Source organism: Chiloscyllium punctatum, chromosome 8, assembly GCF_047496795.1.
Source record: "Chiloscyllium punctatum isolate Juve2018m chromosome 8, sChiPun1.3, whole genome shotgun sequence".
NCBI lineage: Eukaryota > Metazoa > Chordata > Chondrichthyes > Orectolobiformes > Hemiscylliidae > Chiloscyllium > Chiloscyllium punctatum.
Window position 1 is genome coordinate 128131053 of NC_092746.1, and position 18832 is coordinate 128149884.

General features: G+C 49.1%; 1 protein-coding gene across 3 annotated transcripts; it reads left to right on the plus strand.

Moving 5' to 3' along the window:
• The first annotated feature begins 371 nt into the window (after positions 1-371).
• Positions 372-18832, plus strand: hgh1 (HGH1 homolog (S. cerevisiae)). Of its 3 annotated transcripts, none has more exons than XM_072576460.1 (7): positions 372-411; positions 1309-1876; positions 6739-6839; positions 8397-8495; positions 9293-9384; positions 12027-12149; positions 15438-18832. In XM_072576460.1, exons 2-7 carry the CDS (start codon positions 1335-1337, stop codon positions 15645-15647), a joined length of 1167 nt encoding a protein of 388 aa, XP_072432561.1. In that variant the 5' UTR covers positions 372-411; positions 1309-1334; the 3' UTR covers positions 15648-18832. The 3 variants fall into 3 exon arrangements, with proteins under 3 accessions (XP_072432561.1, XP_072432562.1, XP_072432564.1); XM_072576461.1 differs by having other exon boundaries at positions 407-461; XM_072576463.1 differs by lacking the exon at positions 372-411 and adding an exon at positions 742-1165.

An 18832-nucleotide genomic window follows, 5' to 3' on the forward strand; every position in this document is an offset into this window, starting at 1 on the left:
CTCAGACAGTGCCCACTCCCTCAGCACTGACCCTCAGACAGTGCCCACTCCCTCAGCATTGACCCTCAGACAGTGCCCACTCCCTCAGCACTGACCCTCCGACAGTGCGGCACTCCCTCAGCACTGACCCTCCGACAGTGCGGCACTCCCTCAGCACTGACCCTCCGACAGTGCCCACTCCCTCAGCACTGACCCTCCGACAGTGCGGCACTCCCTCAGCACTGACCCTCCGACAGTGCGGCATTCCCTCAACGGTCTGAACTACAACTCCCATAAGCCTCTACGATGACATCCGGGCAGTGCAGGGCTCAGTCTCGAGCATGCGCAGACCGGCGGCCTCTTGGTTTCCCATTGGCCAGTGGCACCGTCAATCGCCAGGAGTGGGGCGTGACTTCCTGTTGGTGCTCGGAGGTGCGTTCCTGTGTGAGGGGGAGGGGGAGGGGACAGCGTGGCCTTACGGGGTAATGGGGGGAGTGGGGGAGGGGATGGTGGGGTTTGGGGGTGAGAGGTGAAAGGGGGAAGTGCGGAGATACTGGTGGTAGGGGGTAAACGATAGTGGGGGAACGCGGTTAAAGGGCAATGGAGGAGGAGATAATGAGGGTACAAGGTGGGGGAGGGGATGGTGGGGTCAATGGGGGAGATGGAGTGAGATGAGGGTTTGTGGGGGGGGGTTCAGAGGTAATATGAGAATCAGATGGGGATGTGAGCTAGGGAGAGGGAAAAGGGGGGTGGAATGTAGATGTGAAGGAGCCAGGGCCCCTCTTTCACAGCAGGATGGGGTGGCACGGTGGCTCAGTGGTTAGTACCAGGGCCCCAAGTTCAATTCCAGCCTCGGGTGACTGTCTGTATGGAGTTTGCACATCCCCCCCCCCCCCATGTCTGCATGCGTTTCCTCTCACAGTCCAAAGATGTGCAGGCTAGGTGAATTGGCCATGCTAAATTGCCCATAGTGTTAGGTGCATTAGTCAGAGGGAAATGGGTCTGGGTGGGTTACTCTTCAGAGGGTCAGTGTGGACTGGTTGGGCCGAAGGGCCTGTTTCAACACTGTAGGGAATCTAATCTAATCAAGGATGTGTTCTCCCCAGTGTCCTGGGTTGCCCTCTATCAACATTCCTGGACCTAGATGATGATCTCGGTCATTGTGGGATTTTGTAAATTGACTGTGGTACTTCAAATCACTGCATTTCGAAAAGCTCGTCATTGTCTGTTAAAAGGACGACCTGAGGTTGCTTTAGAAATGCTCTCTCGCTGTTCAGCCCTCTGGCCTTTTCAATGTCTGATTTATTGTTCTATGTGTTTCTCTGCCAGGGTCTGAGTGGTTGGACACAGTCGCCATGCTGAATGAAGAACAAATGCAGGAGCTGCTGGGCTTTCTGACACTTGACACCCGGCTGGATGTTAAAGGCCAGGCCACTGAGTGTGTGCTGGGATTGACTGGGAGTAACGACGGCCGCAGCTTACTAGGACGAAGCGTGGGCATCCTGCAGGCTTTGCTGATGCTCACCAAGGACCCCTCTCGGGCTGTGGCAAAGGACTGCTACTTTGCCCTGGTCAACCTGTCCGCTGATAAGACGATACACCAAACCCTAATCCAGGATGTCCGCCTCGTTTCCACGCTCCTGCCCAACCTCTTCGACCCTGGGTATGACTTCTCTGACCAGATCTGCTCCATCTTGTCCAACCTCACCCGGGAGAAGCGCACTTGTGCTGATGTGTTCCATGCCATTCAGAATGAGGGCCCCGGCTTGGCGAAAATTGTGGACATCTTCTGCACAGACAGTTACAACGAAAATGTGGAACTCAACTACCTGGGGCCATTGCTGTCCAACTTAACCCAATTGCCAGAAGCCAGGCAGTTCATACTGGATAAAGACAGGTCTGGCTCATTCTTTATAACTGCAAATTAGTTCTGACTAATAACATTTGTGAACAAAACAGTATCATTGTAAACAGGGCCCAGGAGACTGGGGCTCACATAAGTAAATCTGATAGGCGGAAGTGAGGACTACAGATGCTGGAGATTAGAGTCGAGAGTGTGGTGCTGGAAAAGCACAGCAGGTCAGGCAGCATCCGAGGAGCAGGAAAACCGACAATTCAGGCAAAAGCCCTTCATCAGGAAGGCTGATGAAGGGCTTTTGCCTGAAACGTCAATTTTTCCTGCTCATCGGATGCTGCCTGACCTGTTGTGCTGTTCTAGCACCACACTCTCGATCATAAGTAAATCTGACGCTGACAGGACAAGTTGATAAGACTGTTAAGAATGCAAATAGGATTCTTGGAGGCATAATGTAGAAAAAGCAATAAATAATGCTAGTTCTTTTAAAACATTGTTCAGTAGGTGGAGGAAATGCTGGATGATTAAAGGAATTGAGAGTTTGGTTAAGAAAAAGAAGGAAGCATATGTCAGATATTGACAGAATAAATCAAGTCAATCCTGAGAAGAGTATAAAGGCAGTAGGGGTATACCTAAGAGGGAAATCAGGAGGGCAAAAAGGGGACATGAGATAGCTTTGGCAAATAGAGTTAAGGAGAATCCAAAGGGTTTTTACAAATATATTAAGGACAAAAGGGTAACTAGGGAGAGAATAGGGCCCCTCAGAGATCAGCAAGGAGGCCTTTGTGTGGAGGTGCAGGAGATGGGGGAGATACTAAATGAGTATTTTGCATCAGTGTTTACTGTAGAAAAGGACATGAAAGATATAGAATATGGGGAAATTGATGGTGACATTTTGAAAATTTCCCTGTCACAGTGAAGGAACTGCTAGATGTCTTGAAACGCATAAAAGTGGATAAATCCCCAGGACCTGATCAGGTGTACCTGAGAACTCTGTGGGAAGCTAGGGAAGTGATTGCTGGACCACTTGCTGAGATATTTGTATCATCGATAGTCACAGGTGAAGTGCTGGAAGACTGTAGGTTGGCTAACGTAGTGCCACTGTTTAAGAGGGGTGGTAAGGACAAGCCAGGGAACTATAGACCAGTGAGCCTGACTTTGGTAGCGGGCAAGTTGTTGGAGGGAATCCTGAGGGACAGGATGTACATGTATTTGGAAAGACAAGGACTGATTAGGGATAATCAACATGGCTTTGTGCGTGGGAAATCATGTCTCATATCATAGGATGGGGCGGCACGATGGCTCAGTGGTTAACACTGCTGCCTCACAGCACCAGGGTCCCAGGTTCGATTCCAGCCTCGGGCGACCGTCTGTGTGGAGTTCTCTCCGGTTTCCTCCCACAGTCCAAAGATGTGCAGGTTAAGTGAATTGGCCATGCTAATTTGCCCATAGTGTTAGCTGCATTAGTGAGAGGTAAATGGGTCTGGGTGGGTTACTCTTCAGAGGGTCAGTGTAGACTGGTTGGGCTGAAGGGCCTGTTTCCACACTCTGGAATCTAATCTAATCAAGGATGTTTTCTCCCCAGTCTCCTGGGTTTCTCTCTATCAACATTCCTGGACCTAGATGATGATCTCGGTCATTGTGGGATTTTGTGGGAGGCACAGTGGTTAGCACTGCTGCCTCACAGCACCAGAGACCCGGGTTCAATTCCCGCCTCAGACAACTTACTGTGTGGAGTTTGCACATTCTCCCCATGTCTGCGTGGGTTTCCTCCAGGTGCTCCGGTTTCCTCCCACAGTCCAAAAACGTGCAGGTTAGATGAATTGGCCATGCTAAATTGCCCGTAGTGTTAGGTGAAGGGGTAAATTTAGGGGAATGGGTCTGGGTGGGTTGCACTTCGGCAGGTCGGTGTGGACTTGTTGGGCCGAATGGCCTGTTTCCACACTGTAAGTAATCTAAAAAAACTTGGATCGTGTTTTTTGAAGAAGTAACAAAGAGGATTAATGAGGGCAGAGCAGTAGATGTAATGTATATGGACTTCAATAAGGCGTTGAACAAGGTTCCCCATGGGAGACTGATTAGCAAGGTTAGATCTCATGGAATGCAGGGAGAACGAGCCATTTGGATACAGAACCGGCTCAAAGGTAGAAGACAGAGGGTGGTGGTGGAGGGTTGTTTTTCAGACTGGAGGCCTGTGACCAGTGGAGTGTCACAAGGATCAGTGGTGGGTACTCTACTTTTTGTCATTTACATAAATGATTTGGATGCGAGTATAAGAGGTACAGTTAGTAAGTTTGTAGATGACACCAAAATTGGAGGTGTAGTGGACAGCAAAGAGGGTTACCTCAGATTACAACAGGATCTGGACCAGATGGGCAAATGGGCTGAGAAGTGGCAGATGGAGTTTAATTCAGATAAATGCGAGGTGCTGCATTTTGGGAAAGCAAATCTTAGCAGGACTTATACACTTAATGGTAAGGTCCTAGTGAGTGTTGCTGAACAAAGAGACCTTGGAGTGCAGGTTCATAGCTCCTTGAAAGTGGAGTCGCAGGTAGATAGGAGAGTGAAGAAGGCGTTTGGTATGCTTTCCTTTATTGGTCAGAGTATTGAGTACAGGAGTTGGGAGGTCATATTGCACGGTACAGGACATTGGTTAGGCCACTGTTGGAATATTGCGTGCAATTCTGGTCTCCTTCCTATCGGAAAGATGTCGTGAAACTTGAAAGGGTTCATAAAAGCTTTACAAGGATGTTACCAGGGTTGGAGGATTTGAGCTGTAGGGAGAGGCTGAACAGGATGGGGCTGTTTTCCCTGGAGTGTCAGAGGCTGAGGGGTGATCTTATAGAGATTTGCAAAATTATGAGGGGCACGGATAGGATAAACATTTAAAAGGCATTTGGGTGGGTATATGAATAGGAAAGGTTTGGAGGGATATGGGCCGGGCGCTGGCAGGTGGGACTAGATTGGGTTGGGATTTGTGGTCGGCATGGACGGATTGGACCGAAGGGTCTGTTTCCGAGTGTACATCTCTATGACTCTGAGTTCTCAACTGGAGTGCTGTATATCCCACGTCTGGGCTCCATGCTTGAGGAGGTCAAGCCTCTGAGAGGGTGCAGAGGAGATTTACTGCAGTGGTTTCCTGATGTACTGCAGGGTTCAAAGTTCAAACTCTGTCTCAGGAGAAAGTGAGGACTGCAGATGCTGGAGATCAGAGTCGAAGAGTGGGATGCTGGAAAAGCACAGCCGGTCCGGCAGCATCTGTGGAGTGTTTGATTTGATGTTTTGAGCATAAGCTATTCATCAGGAAGCTCTTCATTCTTGATAAAGGGTTTATGCCTGAAACGTCGATTCTCCTGCTCCTCGGATGCACACTCTTTAACATAAGAACAGGGTTAGGCCACTAGGTCCATCAGATGTCGTCCACCATTTGATCATGACTGGCAGGTTTCTCAACCCCATTCTCCTGCCTTCTCCCTGTCACCTTGATTCCCTCATCAAGAATCTATCTATGTCTTAAATACACAGCCCTCTGTGGCAATGAGTTCCACAGATTCCCCACCCTCAGGCTGAAGGAATAGCTGCTCACAATATTCCAAATGCAGTCTGACCAGAGCTTTGTACAGCCTCAGCAGTATATTTTTGCTCTTGTATTCCAGCCCTCTTGAAATGAATGTTAATATTGTATTTACCTTCCTAACTACCAATTAAACTGCAGGTTAACCTTAAGTGAATTATGACCTAGGATACTCAAGTCCGTTTGTGTTTCAGATTTCCAGAGTCTTTCTCTCTTTAGAAAATAGTCTACAGCTGTTGTTCCTACCACCCTCACCTTTTCCAATATTATACACTATCTTTTCTACTCTGCTCGCATGTCCAAATCCTTCTGCAGCTTCCCACCTCCTCAACCTTACCTGTCCCTCCAGGTATCTTTGTGTCGTCTGTAAACTTCACAACATTGCCCTCTGTTCCTTCATCCGATTGTTAATGAATAATGTTTATGATTATGGTCCCAACTCTGACCCCTGTCTTACTCATCTTGTCACTGGCTGCCATCCTGAAAAAGACCCCTTTGTCCCCACTCTCTGCCTTCTACCAGGCAGACAATCATCGATCCATGCCAGTACCTTGTCCCTAACACCATGGGCTCTGATCTTATTTCGCAGCCTCCTGTAACCTTGTCAGTGGCCTTCTGGAAATCCAAATAGATCACATCTGCTGGCTCTCCTTTTGTCAAACGCATGGACTTGAAGAGTCATACAGCACAGAAACAGACCCTTCGGTCCAACTCGTCCACGCCGACAAAATTTCCCAAACTGAACTAGTCCCATTTGCTTGTATTTCAGCCATATCCCTCTAAACTTTTCCTATTCATATACCTGCCAAGTGTCTTTCAAATGTTGTGACTGTACCTGCATCTACTATTTCCTCTGGCAGTTCATTCCATGTGTGAACCCCGTTCTGTGGGAAAACATCGCCCCTCAGGTCTCCTTTAAATCTTTCTCCGCTCACCTTAAAATTATGCCCGCTAGTTTTGAACTCACCAACCCGAGGGAAAAGACCTTTGCTATTCACCTTATCTATGCCCATCATGATTTTACAGACCTCTATAAAGTCACCCCTCAGTCTCTTATGTTCCAGTGAAAAAAGTCCCACTTATCTAACCTCTCCATATAACTTAAGCCCTCTATTTCGGGCAACATCCTGGTAAAATGTTTTGGCATCCTCTATAATTTAAAGTGCCCAGAAGTGGACACAGTAGTCCAGAAGTGGCGTCATTAATGTCCTGTACAACTGTAACATGACGTCCCAACTTCTACACTCAGTGGCTTGAGCAATGAAGACAAGTGTGGAGTGAGCTGTTATTGATGATAGTCAATCTGTGTGATTTGTTCCCTGTCCTACAGGTGTGTTGTTCAGCGACTTCTCCCTTACACCCAGTACGAGGCCTCGAGTGTTCGCCGAGGAGGGGTCGTGGGCACACTCCGCAATTGCTGCTTCGATCACTGTGAGTGGCTCACCCACTGATTGGAGCTGACTGGATCTGGGGGGACGTGTGTAGGGCAGGGAGAAGAGTAGATTAGAGTAACTTTTATTTGTCATTTCGACCATATACAACTGATACAGTAAAAAAACGAGACAGCGTTCCTCCAGGACCAAGATGCTAAATGGACAGCACCAAACTACACAATCATACAAAATTAAAAATCACACAACAGCAGGTTATAGCCCGACAGGTTTATTTGGAAGCACTAGCTTTCAGAGCGCCACTCCTTAATCAGGTGGTTGAAGGATCACATGACAAAGGGGTTGTGCTCCGAAAGCTAGTGCTTCCAAATAAACCTGTCAGACTATAACCTGGTGTTGTGTGATTTTTATCTCTGTCCACCCCAGTCCAACACCGGCTCCTCCAAATCATCGACCATACAAAGGGCGACAGAAAGTGAATAAGAAGTGCAAAGCACGCACATTACAGTGTAATAAAACAATGATAATTAATGGACATTGTTCTAGCAGCAATTCGAAGTCGTACAAAGAATTTCAGATGGAAGAGAGTCTGATCATACAGAGTTAAGGAGCCTGATGGCTTGGGGGAAGAAACTGTTGCACAGTCTGGCCGTGAGAGACCGAATGCTCCAGTGTCTTCTGCCAGATGGCAGGAGGGAGAAGAGTTTGAGTGGGGGGGTCTTCCACAATGCTGTTAGCCTTTCGGAAGCAGCATGTGGTGTAAATGTCTATAATGGGGGGGAGAGAGAGACCCCGATGATCCTCTCAGCTGTCCTCACTATCCGCTGTAGGGTCTGACGATCCAAGACGGTGCAATTCCCGAACCAGGAATTCCTGATGCAGCAGCTCAGGGTACTCTCAATGAACCCCCAGTAGAATGGGGTGGGGGGGGGGGGGGGGGGGGGGGGGTCTTTCCTCGGCCTGTGCAGAAAGTAGAGACACTGCTGGGCTTTCTTGGTTAGGGAGCTGGTGTTGAGGGACCAGGTGAGATTCTCTGCCAGGTGTATGCCAAGAAATTTGGGGTGCTCTTCACAATCTCCACGGGGGAGCTGTTGATGTCCAGCGGAGAGTGGTCACTCATGCCCTCCTGAAGTCGACAACCATCTCTTTTGTTTTGTCCACCTTCAGAGACAGGTTGTTGGCTCTGCACCAGTCCGTTCGCTGTTAAAAGAGAGTTGTGGAGACTGCATACTTCAACCAGAGCTGTGACTGAGCTGGCTCAGTTGCCTCTTTCTGATCTGACATTCTTCCAAACCTGAGCTCTGTGCAGGAGGTGCAGGTCAGTGAGTGTGCAGCATGGAGGGAGTCCTGTGATGTTGACAATGCTGTCTTCCATGTTTGAGAGATTTGCCTCCTCCCATTGTAGGTGGGGTGATGGTGGGTGGGCGCTGATCTGAATTTCCTGGTGGTGGTGGGACCTAGATGTTTGGTGTCCTGTAAGAAGCTATATTGCTGTCACTGGGGAAGAGTCACAGGATTGTTATAGTGCCGAGGGAGTCCATTGGGCCCATTCTGGCTGCTCTCACTCGACCTGTCTGTCTTCATCTCATCTCCACAGCACATCATCAATGGTTGCTGAGCAATGAAGTTGACATCCTCCCTTACCTGCTGCTGCCATTGGCTGGCCCTGAGGAACTGAGCGAGGATGAAATGGAAGGTGAGAAGGATCAGGAAATGTGGGAAAGGAAGGACAAGGAATGTGGGAACGGCACAGGGATCAGGGGGTAAGGATGGTCAGGGAGTGTGGGAAAGGCACAGGGATCAGGGGGTAAGGATGGACAGGGAATGTGGGAAAGGCACAGGGATCAGTGGGTAAGGATGGACAGGGAATGTGGGAAAGGCACAGGGATCTGTGGCTTCAGCACTGTAGATTTTGGAATCTCCATTCTGTGGGGAGCAGAGGTTCCCTGGAGCTGTCCAAAGAGCATTCCCAAGTTGGACAGATTTTATTTTCCTCCTAGATTCAGGTAAGTCTGACACATCACTGGGGCACATGGACATTTCTTCTCTGTGATGCTCCAGATGTTTTCCCATTATCCTGTTATTACACAGCTCAGGACCTGAACCCAGCAATCAGGCTCAGGGTTAGGGACACTGCCACTTGTGCCACAGAGCTCTGAGAGATTTTGTACTCCTCCAGCCCTGGGGTGGAGGGGGTTTGCGCGGAGCAGTGTAAAGGTTTAAATGATGGAGTATGGAGAGTTTCTGTGTGTGGAGGCTGATCGGGGAAGGCAGGCTATCTCTGTTTTAGATACATGGTGGTTGAGTATGGGGTGGGGTCATATTGAGAGGTGAGGCTGTACATGCGGGATTGTGAGAGGGGAGACATGGTGACTGTGGTTAACTAACATCATTTGAAGTGTTTTCCGGAGTGGATTGCATCGTTAGTTGGTCAATGATAGCTCACATCTTGCTGCTGAATACTTAGTGTCTGTCTCTTGTCTTCTGATGCAGGCCTTCCTGTAGATCTCCAGTATCTCCCCGAGGACAAGCGACGTGAGAAGGACCCAGACATCCGTAAAATGCTGCTGGAGGCCATCAACCTGGTAGGTACCCACTGGGCAGGGGGTACCGAAGGAAAGCAGCATCCGAGGAGCAGAGAATCAACGTTTCAGGTTCAGCCACCCCCCGCCCCTGGCTCACACACCTCTTCCTGATGAAGGTCTTATGCCCGAAACGTCGATTCTCCTGCTCCTCTGATACTGCCTGACCTGCTGTGTTTTTCCAGCGCCACACTCTGGACTCTGATCTCCAGCATCTGCAGGCCTCACGTCCTCCTGGTACTGAAGGAAAGGCCTGTGTGCATGTCATGGTCATAACGCTCTCAGGACGTTCCCAAATGTTTCACACACAAGTGAATGTCGAAAAAACATGGTTCTTTCCATGGGATGTGGGCATTTGGTTTCCCATCTGTTATTGAGTCAATCACATTGCTGTGGAAACTCCTTCAGGGTAAGGGTGGCAGCAGAGGGCGGTTGTGGTGCAGTGGCAGTGGCCCTGCCTCTGATCCAGGAGGTCCAACAAGTCCTACCTGCTCCAGAGGTGTGTAACAGTATCTCTGACCTCATCTACTGTGTCCATACCTCTCGACGTGGTCTCCTCTACATTGGGGAGCCAGGACTCCAACTTGCAGAACGTTTCAGAGAACATCTCTGGGACACAGACACCAAACAACCCCACTGCCCTGCGGCCAAACACTTTAACTCCCTCTCCCACTCCACCAAGGACACGCAAGTCCTGGGCCTCCTCCACCGCCAAATCCTAGCCACCTGATGACTGGAGGAAGAACGCCTCATCTTCCGCATTGGGACCCTTCAACTTCACAGGATCAATGTTGACTTCACCAGTGTTCTCAAGTCCCCTCCCCCCACCTTATCCCAAATCCATCCCTGCAACTTGGCACCACCCTCTTGAACGGCCCTACCTGTCCATCTTCCTTCCTACCTATCCACTCCACCCTCCACTCTGACCTATCACCATCAGCCCTAATCTTTACCTATCATATTCCCAGCTGCCTTCCCCACCCCCCCCCCCCCCCCCCATTTATCTCTCAGCCCCATTCCCCAAATTCCTGATGACGAGTTCCTGCTCTTCAGATGCTGCCTGACCGGCTGTGCTTTTGACTCTGATCTCCAGCATTTGCAGTCTTCACTTTCTCCTCGTATCTCTGAACAGTAGGTTAAGAAATACTTCAGAATAGCAGATGGGAGAGATTTTAAAAGCAGCATTCGAGGATTGTTTTGTGGTCATCTGTTGCTGGGATTATCTTTATATTCCAGATTAATGAATTGAATTCAAATGTTGTGATCAGTGGAAACCATGGCCTAGTGGTATCGTTGCTGGACTGTTAATCCAGAGACCCAGGTAATGTCCTGGGGACCTGGGTTCAAATCCTGCCATGGCAGATGTGGAATTTGAATTTAATTTTAAAAATCTGGAATTAAGAGTCAAACAATGACTATGAATCCATTGTCTACTTCAGAAAACCCCATTTGGTTCACTCATGTCCTTTAGGGAAGGGAACTGCCATCCAAACTTGGTCTGGCCTGCATGTGACTCCAGACCCACAGCAATGTGGCTGACTTTAATTGCCCTCTGGACAATTAGGGATGGACAATAAATGCTGGCCCAGCCAGCCAAACCCTCCCTCCGTGAATGAATTAAAACCAATCCCACCAGTTACCAAGATGGGATTTGAACCCATGTCGTTCAATTTTGTCACCATCACCATTAAGGTGGTAACCAATTCAGAGACTCCTGAGTGTGCTGTCTCTTAGTGTTTTCAAAGCTTAGGGCAGGGATTTGGTGTTTCATATGGGTGTGGAGATAGACAAGACAAACATGACAGGGATCACATCCCCTTGTAGGATCACTGGACCCAAAATGTTCACTCTGCTTTCTCTCCACAGGTGCTGCTGAGTTTTCTGGTTTTTGCAATTTCTGTTTTTTTTGTTTCCATCTACCCCATGCCATCCCTACCCTGGGAGTGTTTGATGGGGATGGTGTAGAGGGAACTTTACTCTGTATCTAACCGCGTGTTGTCCCTGTACTTGGGAGTGTTTGATGGGGAAGGGCTTTTGCCCGAAACGTCGATTTTCCTGCTCCTCTGATGCTGCCTGAACTGCTGTGCTTTTCCAGCACCACTAATCCAGAATCTGGTATCCAGCATCTGCAGTCATTGTTTTTACCACAGTGTAGAAAGAGCTTTACTCTGTATCTAACCCCGTGCTGTACCTGTACTGGGAGTGTTTGATGGGGAACGGTGTAGAGGGAGTTTTACTTTGTATCTAACCGTGTGCTGTCTCTGTACTGAGAGTGTTTGATGGAGACAGTGTAGATGGAGCTTTACTCTGTATCTACCCAGTGCTGTCTCTGCCCTGGGAGTGTTTGATGAGGACACTGTTGTGGAACCTTCACTCTGTATTGAACCCTACGCTGTACCTGTCTTGGGAGTGTTTGATGGGGGCAGTGTACAGGGAGCTGTACTTCCAGTTTAAACTTGTAGAGAAAGCTTTACTCAGTATTGTACTGTAGTGTCCTGGGTATGTTTGATGCTTTGCTCATAAAGAGTAATAATTGACTCCCCTCGACTGTACAATTTCAATGATCAAGTTTATTCTTCCACATGATCAATAAAAACTGTGGTCTTGGAACAGTATCTCTGGTTAAATCTCACTTTCACTTGTAGCTGATGGCAACAAGAAGTGGGCGTAAGGTGGTGAGGGAAAAGAAGACCTACATTATCCTGCGAGAGTACCACAAGTGGGAGACTGAGCCCGATGTTGCTGCTGCATGTGAGAAGCTGATTGAGGTAGGTCTTTGACAGCACTTCACAGAATGTTTGTGTCCCCCCCCACCCCCCCCCACCCCACACTTCTCTTTCCACTCCCTTCTGCCCATGCAGACACTCGTCCATTCCTGCTATTCTTCAGTCCATTCCCCCCCTTCCCTCCCTCCCCTTTTCCCCTTTCTCACTCCCTCTCTCTCCTGACCTGGTGGTGTTGACTGGAACCAGAGTTTGCCATTTGGTGCTTCACCCAAGGCTTTGTACGTATCTCTCTCACCTGGGACTCAGGAGCCTCTTGGTACATGTCTCCTCTTCATTTTGAACAGGAGCGTGTGAGTTTTTCTTGATGCTCTGGGAAACACTCAGCTGCCTCACTCAGAGTAAGTCTGATCACTTTGCTCATTCCTGTTTGTGTGACTTCACTCGGCGTAAGGCGGCTGCAGCCTTCAGAAACATGGAAAATACCAAAGCGGTTCAAAACGGTGGATGCTATAAAGATGTTTTGACCCCTTTGCCTTAGGAAGGAGATATTTACCAAAGAGGGAGGCCAGCAGAGAGAGACCAAGGAGACTGGGCTTGTACTCCCAAAGAATGAGAGCTGATCTCGTTTGAACATAAAAAGGTTTCTTCCAGACCCTGTGATAGGGTCGATGCAGGAAGGATGATTCCCTTTATAGCAGGTCCAGAGCCAGGGAATACAGCCTCGGAATAAGAGGCACGAAGGAAATGAGGAATTTCTTCACTCGCGAGGTGATGGATCTTTGGAATTCTCTGACCTAGAGACGGTTGGATTGAAGGGTTTTGTTTCTATGCTGTACACCTCTACGACCTGGAAGATTCTGCCTTCTCAGTGGTTGAGCATGTTCAAGACTGAGGTTAATAGATATTTGGGCACTACGGGGGGTATGGAGATACCGTGGGAAGGTGCAGCCGAGGTAGGTGTTCTTTGGGGAGACTGTTGCTGGAGAAGTACATCACTGGACCAGTAATCCAGATCCCCCCACGGACAAGAAATTAGTCTTACAATGGCCTTGTAACTGTTGGTATAAAAAGTCAGTTGGTTCACTCATGGCCCTTTACGGGGAAAAGTTTGCCCCGTTATTTGGTCTGGCCTAAATGTGGGTAATTTGACCCACAGCAATGTGGTTAACTCTTTACTGCCCTCTGAAGTGGTTCAGCACACCATCAGCTGTATTGACCCACTGCAAAGGCCAAACCGAAAACTGGACAGACCACACTGCATCGGCCTAGGCAGCCAATCTAACAGCAGTGTCAGGTCTCTTGAACCCTGCCAAATCATCCTTAATAACGCCTTGGCACTTGTGCTGAAATTGGGAGAGCTAGTCCCCAGACTAGACAGACAGCAATCAAGATTAGAGTGATGCTGGAAAAGCACAGCAGGTCAGGCAGCAACCGAGGAGCAGGAAAATCGACATTTTGGGCAAAAACTCTTCATCAGGAATGAGGCTAGGAGCCTCGGGAGTGGGGAGATAAATGGGAGGGGGAGGGGGCTGGGGGGAAGGTGGTTGAGAGTGCAGTAGGTGGATGGAGGTGGGGGGTAAAGGTGATAGGTCGAAGAGGAGGGTGGAGCGGATAGGTGGGAAGGGAGATTGACAGGTGGGACAGGTCATGAGGATGGTGCTGAGCTGGAAGGTTGGAGCTGGGGTAAGGTGGGGGGGAAGGGAAATGAGGAAACTGGTGAAGTCCACATTGAAGCGCTGGGGTTGAAAGCTCTCGAGGCGGAAGATGATACATTCTTCCTCCAGGCGTCGGGTGGTGAGGGAGTGACGATGGAGGATGCCCAGGACCTGCATGTTCTCGGCAGAGTGGGACGGGGAGTTGAAATGTTGGACCACAGGGCGGTGGGGTTGATTGGTGCGGGTGTCCTGGAGATGTTCCCTAAAGCGCTCTGCCCAATATAGAGGAGACCACATTGGGAGCAACGAATACAACGTGTGTGGATGTGCAGGTGAAACTTTGATGGATGTGGAAGGCTCCTTTAGGGCCTTGGATGGAGGTGAGGGGGAAGGTGTGGATGCAGGTTTTGCAATTCCTGCGGTGGCAGGGGAAGGTGCTAGGACGGGAGAGTGGGTTTTGGGGGCTTGGACCTGACCAGGCAACCCCTTACCTTTTAAAAAGCAACTCCTAGTTCTTGATTCTCTCACAAGAGGAAACAGTGTCTCCACATCTACCCTGTTAAGTCAATTCAGGATATTATGTTCAATCAAGTCGCCCTCTGACTCCTTTAACCTCCAGTGGATGCACGCCTGGGCTGTCTAACATTTCCCGACAAGACAATGCTCTCATTCCAGGTATCTGTCTGGTGAACGTTCACTGAATTGCTTCGAATGCAGTTACATCCCTCCTTAAGTATTTCAGATGTGATCTCAGTCATGTCCTTTATAACTAAATTACTTTATAACTAAATTAGAGACAAAAAGACTGCAGATGCTGGAATCCATGGTAGATAAGCAGGAGGCTAGAAGAACACAACAAGCCAGGCAGCATCAGGAGGTGGAGAAGTCAATGTTTTTAGAAATCCGTAGAATCCCTACAGTGTGGAAACAGGCCCTTGGGCCCAACAAGTCCACACTGACCCTCCAGAGAGTAACCCACCCAGGCCTGTTCCCCAACCCTATTACTCTACATTGCACCTAATGTTGAGTAATGCACCTAACCTACACATCCCTGAACACGACAGTCAATTTAGCATGGTTGATTCACCTAGACTGCACATCTTTGCATTGGGAGGAAACCCACGCAGACACGGGGAGAATGTGCAAACTGTACACACAGTCGCCCGAGGCTGGAATTGAACACAGGTCCTTGGGGCTGTGATGCAGCAGTGCTAATCTCTGAGTCACTTGGGGCATGGCTCCCCTTACACCCACCCCCAGTCCTGAAGAAGGGTTACAGCCAAAACATTGCGTTCTCCACCTCCTGATGCTGCCTGGCTTGCTGTGTTCTCCCAGTCTCCTGCCTGTATAACTAAAGTATACCCTTGCATTGAATTCCCCTTGCAACAAGTTCATAACTACTTGCATAGTGCAATTCATGCACCAGGAAACACAAATCCCTCTCTGCAAATGTTGACGTGGAAATAGATAGACATTTCTTTCTGGTGGCTGCCTCAGTCTCGGAGCCCTCTCTGTAACAACACTGTCCTGACACCCAGTGGGCTGTAGCAGTTCAAGGGGGCAGCTCACTCACCATCTCACAGCTATTTCAGATTGGGCAATAAATGATCAAAGGGCAAATATTTGGAATTGCCCCAGATGATTAATACCCAGCGGTGCTGTTCCCTTTACTCAGGTGCTGATCTCAGATGAACCTGAGCCTGGAATGGAGAATCTGCTGGAGGTGGAGATTCCTGAGGAGATTGAAGGGAAGCTAAAGCTGCAGCATGAGGAAGAGCAGCAGCGAATTGCAAAGGAAAAGGAAGAGTTACTGAAGAGCAGCGAGGACGGGAGAGAACACGGGCACAGAGGACGAGGGGATAGCCCAGAGGGACTGGGAAGGTGATGTGATGTCCTAGACTGATTGTGCAGTGTTAGAGGAGCTGCAGGCGTGGAGCTCGGTGTGATTCTGTCCTTGCGATGGCTCCGTTAGCAACAGCGGTTTGGCCAAGAGACCCGGTCCCGTCTGGTAAAGTCTGCAATCAGAGCAGCCCCCTCCTCTTCGACCTCCCCACCATCGGCCTGTGGTGATTTGGCAAAGAGTCACAACCCAGCTCTCTCCTATGGGCAATGCCCCATCTGATCCATGTCTGGTCCTCCTAACTATGGCTGGTCCCTCATTCAGGGAGACCACACGTGTGTATCTGTGTGCATGGAGATTTTGAAGAGAAAAGGAGAGGAGGCAGGAGGATTTGGAGACTCGTTCCCGAACTTGTTCAGAGAACAATCCATCTGGTTGTGTCTGGGGTATCTGAAGCCCCCTCGGATAAAGTAGCTGAAATCCTCACCTCTCTCTGCAACCACATTAGCCCTGCTCCCTGCCAAGAGTCCCTGGAGTACATCTCTGGGATCCTGAGAGTCATCTGGAGTGCTGCCCAACTGCAACACCATCCGTTGCCAGTCTCTGTCCCACCCCCTTCTCCATATGGCCCCATCTATCCCCTTTGCAGGTTGACCTGAGAGACCCCTTAGCAGGGGAGTTCTCATCAGTGTCCTGTCTAAAAGATATCCCATCAATCAACGCCACAAGAGATCATGATTTGGTCATTGATGTTGCTGGGATCTTGCTATGCATGAATTATCCACTGTGTTTCTCACATCCTGATGCTGACCATTCAAACTGATCCAGTTGGCCACAAAAAGCAGCAAGTGCTGAAGTTGGGAACAACATCTTGGCAGTGGGAGCTTGTTTCTCTTCTGTCTAATGGCCTGCCTGTCTCTGTGCTTTCACTGAAGTTCAAACCTGCACAGTCGATAACCATCAATAAAAAAAAAAAAATTCCTTTGGCCATCACAGCAATCGTTCCCAAAGCAGTCGGCCAAACCTTCCTTTACTACAGGATATTGTTGAGCTAGGTGCAGGAGTACAGAGAATCTCGGAGTATGTTATACAGCAGCCACCCTTCCACCCACCCTCACATTCAACACATAGAATCCCTACAGTGTGGAAATAGGCCAATCAGCCCACACCAACCCTCCAAAGAATATCCACCCAGATCCACCCCGCTACTCTGACCCATGGCTAATCCACCTAGCCTGCACACTATGGGCAATTTAGCATGGCCAATCCACCAAACCCTGTACTGACACAGGGAGACTATGCAACCTCTACACAGTCGCCTGAGGCTGGAATCGAACCCGGGCCCCTGGCGCTGTGAGGTAGCAGTGCTAACCGTCGAGCCACTGTGCTGCCCATCTTGGGCTGATCAATCTCAACTCTGCTTTGCCAGATTATCTTAGTATCCAGAATTAAGTCTATCTCAGTTCACAGAATGTGGGCATTGCTGGCTGGGCCAGCATTTATTGTCCATCCCTAGTTGCCCCTGGAGAAGGTGGGGGGTGAGCTGTCTTCTTGAACAGCTTCAGTCCATGTACTGTGGGGTTGACCCACAATGCCTGAGGGAAGGAATTCCAGGATTCTGACCCAGTGACACTGAAGGAATGGTGATATATTTCCATGTATGGACGGTGAGTGGCTTGGATGGAAATTTGCACGGATGGTGTTCCCTTGTCCTTCTAGATCAAAGTGGTAGTGCATTGGAAGATTATCTTGAAGGATCTTTGGTGAATTGCTGCAGTGTGTTTTATAGATAGTACACACTGCTACTACTGAGCGTCAGTGGTGGGAGGGAGTGGATGTTTGTGGATGTAGTGCCAAGCAAGCGGGCTGCTTTGTCCTGGATGGTGTCAAGCTTCTTGAGTGTTATCGGGGCTGCACCCATCCAGGCAAATGGGGAGTATTCCATCACACTCCTGACTTGTGCCTTGTAGCTGGTGGACAGGCTTTGGGGAGTCAGGAGGTGAGTTACTCGCCACAGGATTCCCAGCCTCTGACCTGTTCACTAACATAGGCCTCCAAGATTCACAGCCTTTTGGGTAAATTTGATTCTCCTCATCTTGGTCTTAGGGGCCGGGGTCCCTATCCTCGTACCTTCCTAACGCTTGAGTTATGATTAAGATCTCAGTTCACTCACCCGTTTAGCTGTACATTCAAGGGGATGGGTGAATTTCCCTGCAGTCCTGTATTCTGTGACACAGCTAACCATCTCGTTTCTGTTTGGATGGGATCAGCAGGGGCAGGGAGTCAGAGCCAGTGATCATTGATATGTGCAGGAGAGATATTCCAACCCCCCACCATCCTGCTGCACGCTGCTGGGCAAGTAGAGTATGAATTGGAAAATGCTGCCAAAAAGCATTTTGTACTGTTCCTATCAAAGGAATAACTTTTCAATTGAAATATATCCCTCAACAGCTATGGAGCGAGGAAACATTTCACTGGTGATTCAGAGTAAGGAGGTTATGATGGAGCTGTATGTAATATTAGTCACCCACTGTGCTGTTCTGGTCGCCACACTAGAGGGAGAATGTGATTGCACTAGAGAGGGTGCAGAAGAGGTTCAGCAGAATATTGCATGCACTGGAATAATTCAACTATGGAGAAAGACTAAATAGACTTGGATTGTTTTCCTTAGAGCAGACAAGGCTGGGGGGTGAACCTGGTTGAAGTGAACAAAACGCTGACGTCATCAACGGGGTAAATAAGCTGAAGCTTCTTCCATTTAGTACGGGCTGAATAACCAGGGGATACAGTTTTAAGGGAAGGTGCAGGAGGTTTCCAGGGGATTTGAGGGACATGTTTCTCGCTGAGGGTTGTGGGTATCTCGAACTCACTGCCTGAAACAGTGATAGAGACAGGAAACCTGACGGCACTTAGGAGGTATTCAGGTGACCACTTGAAATTCCATTGCACACAAGGCTATAAACCTAGTGCTGGAAAATGGGCCTAAAGTGGGTGAACGTTTGATGCCAGACACAATGGGCTGAAGAGACTTTTAAGTGCTGTAAATCTCTGATGGCAGCTGTCACCTTCATTTGAATGAAGGTTCTGATGCGTGAAGAGGCCTGGATGCCTTCTGACTGTGAAACCCGCACAAACTGGTTCTCTGCTCCAGTGATTAACTCTCCCTCCCCAAACCCCCAAATAAAACGGAAGATCTGGTTTCAATTTGATATCTAAAGCTGATTCAAAAA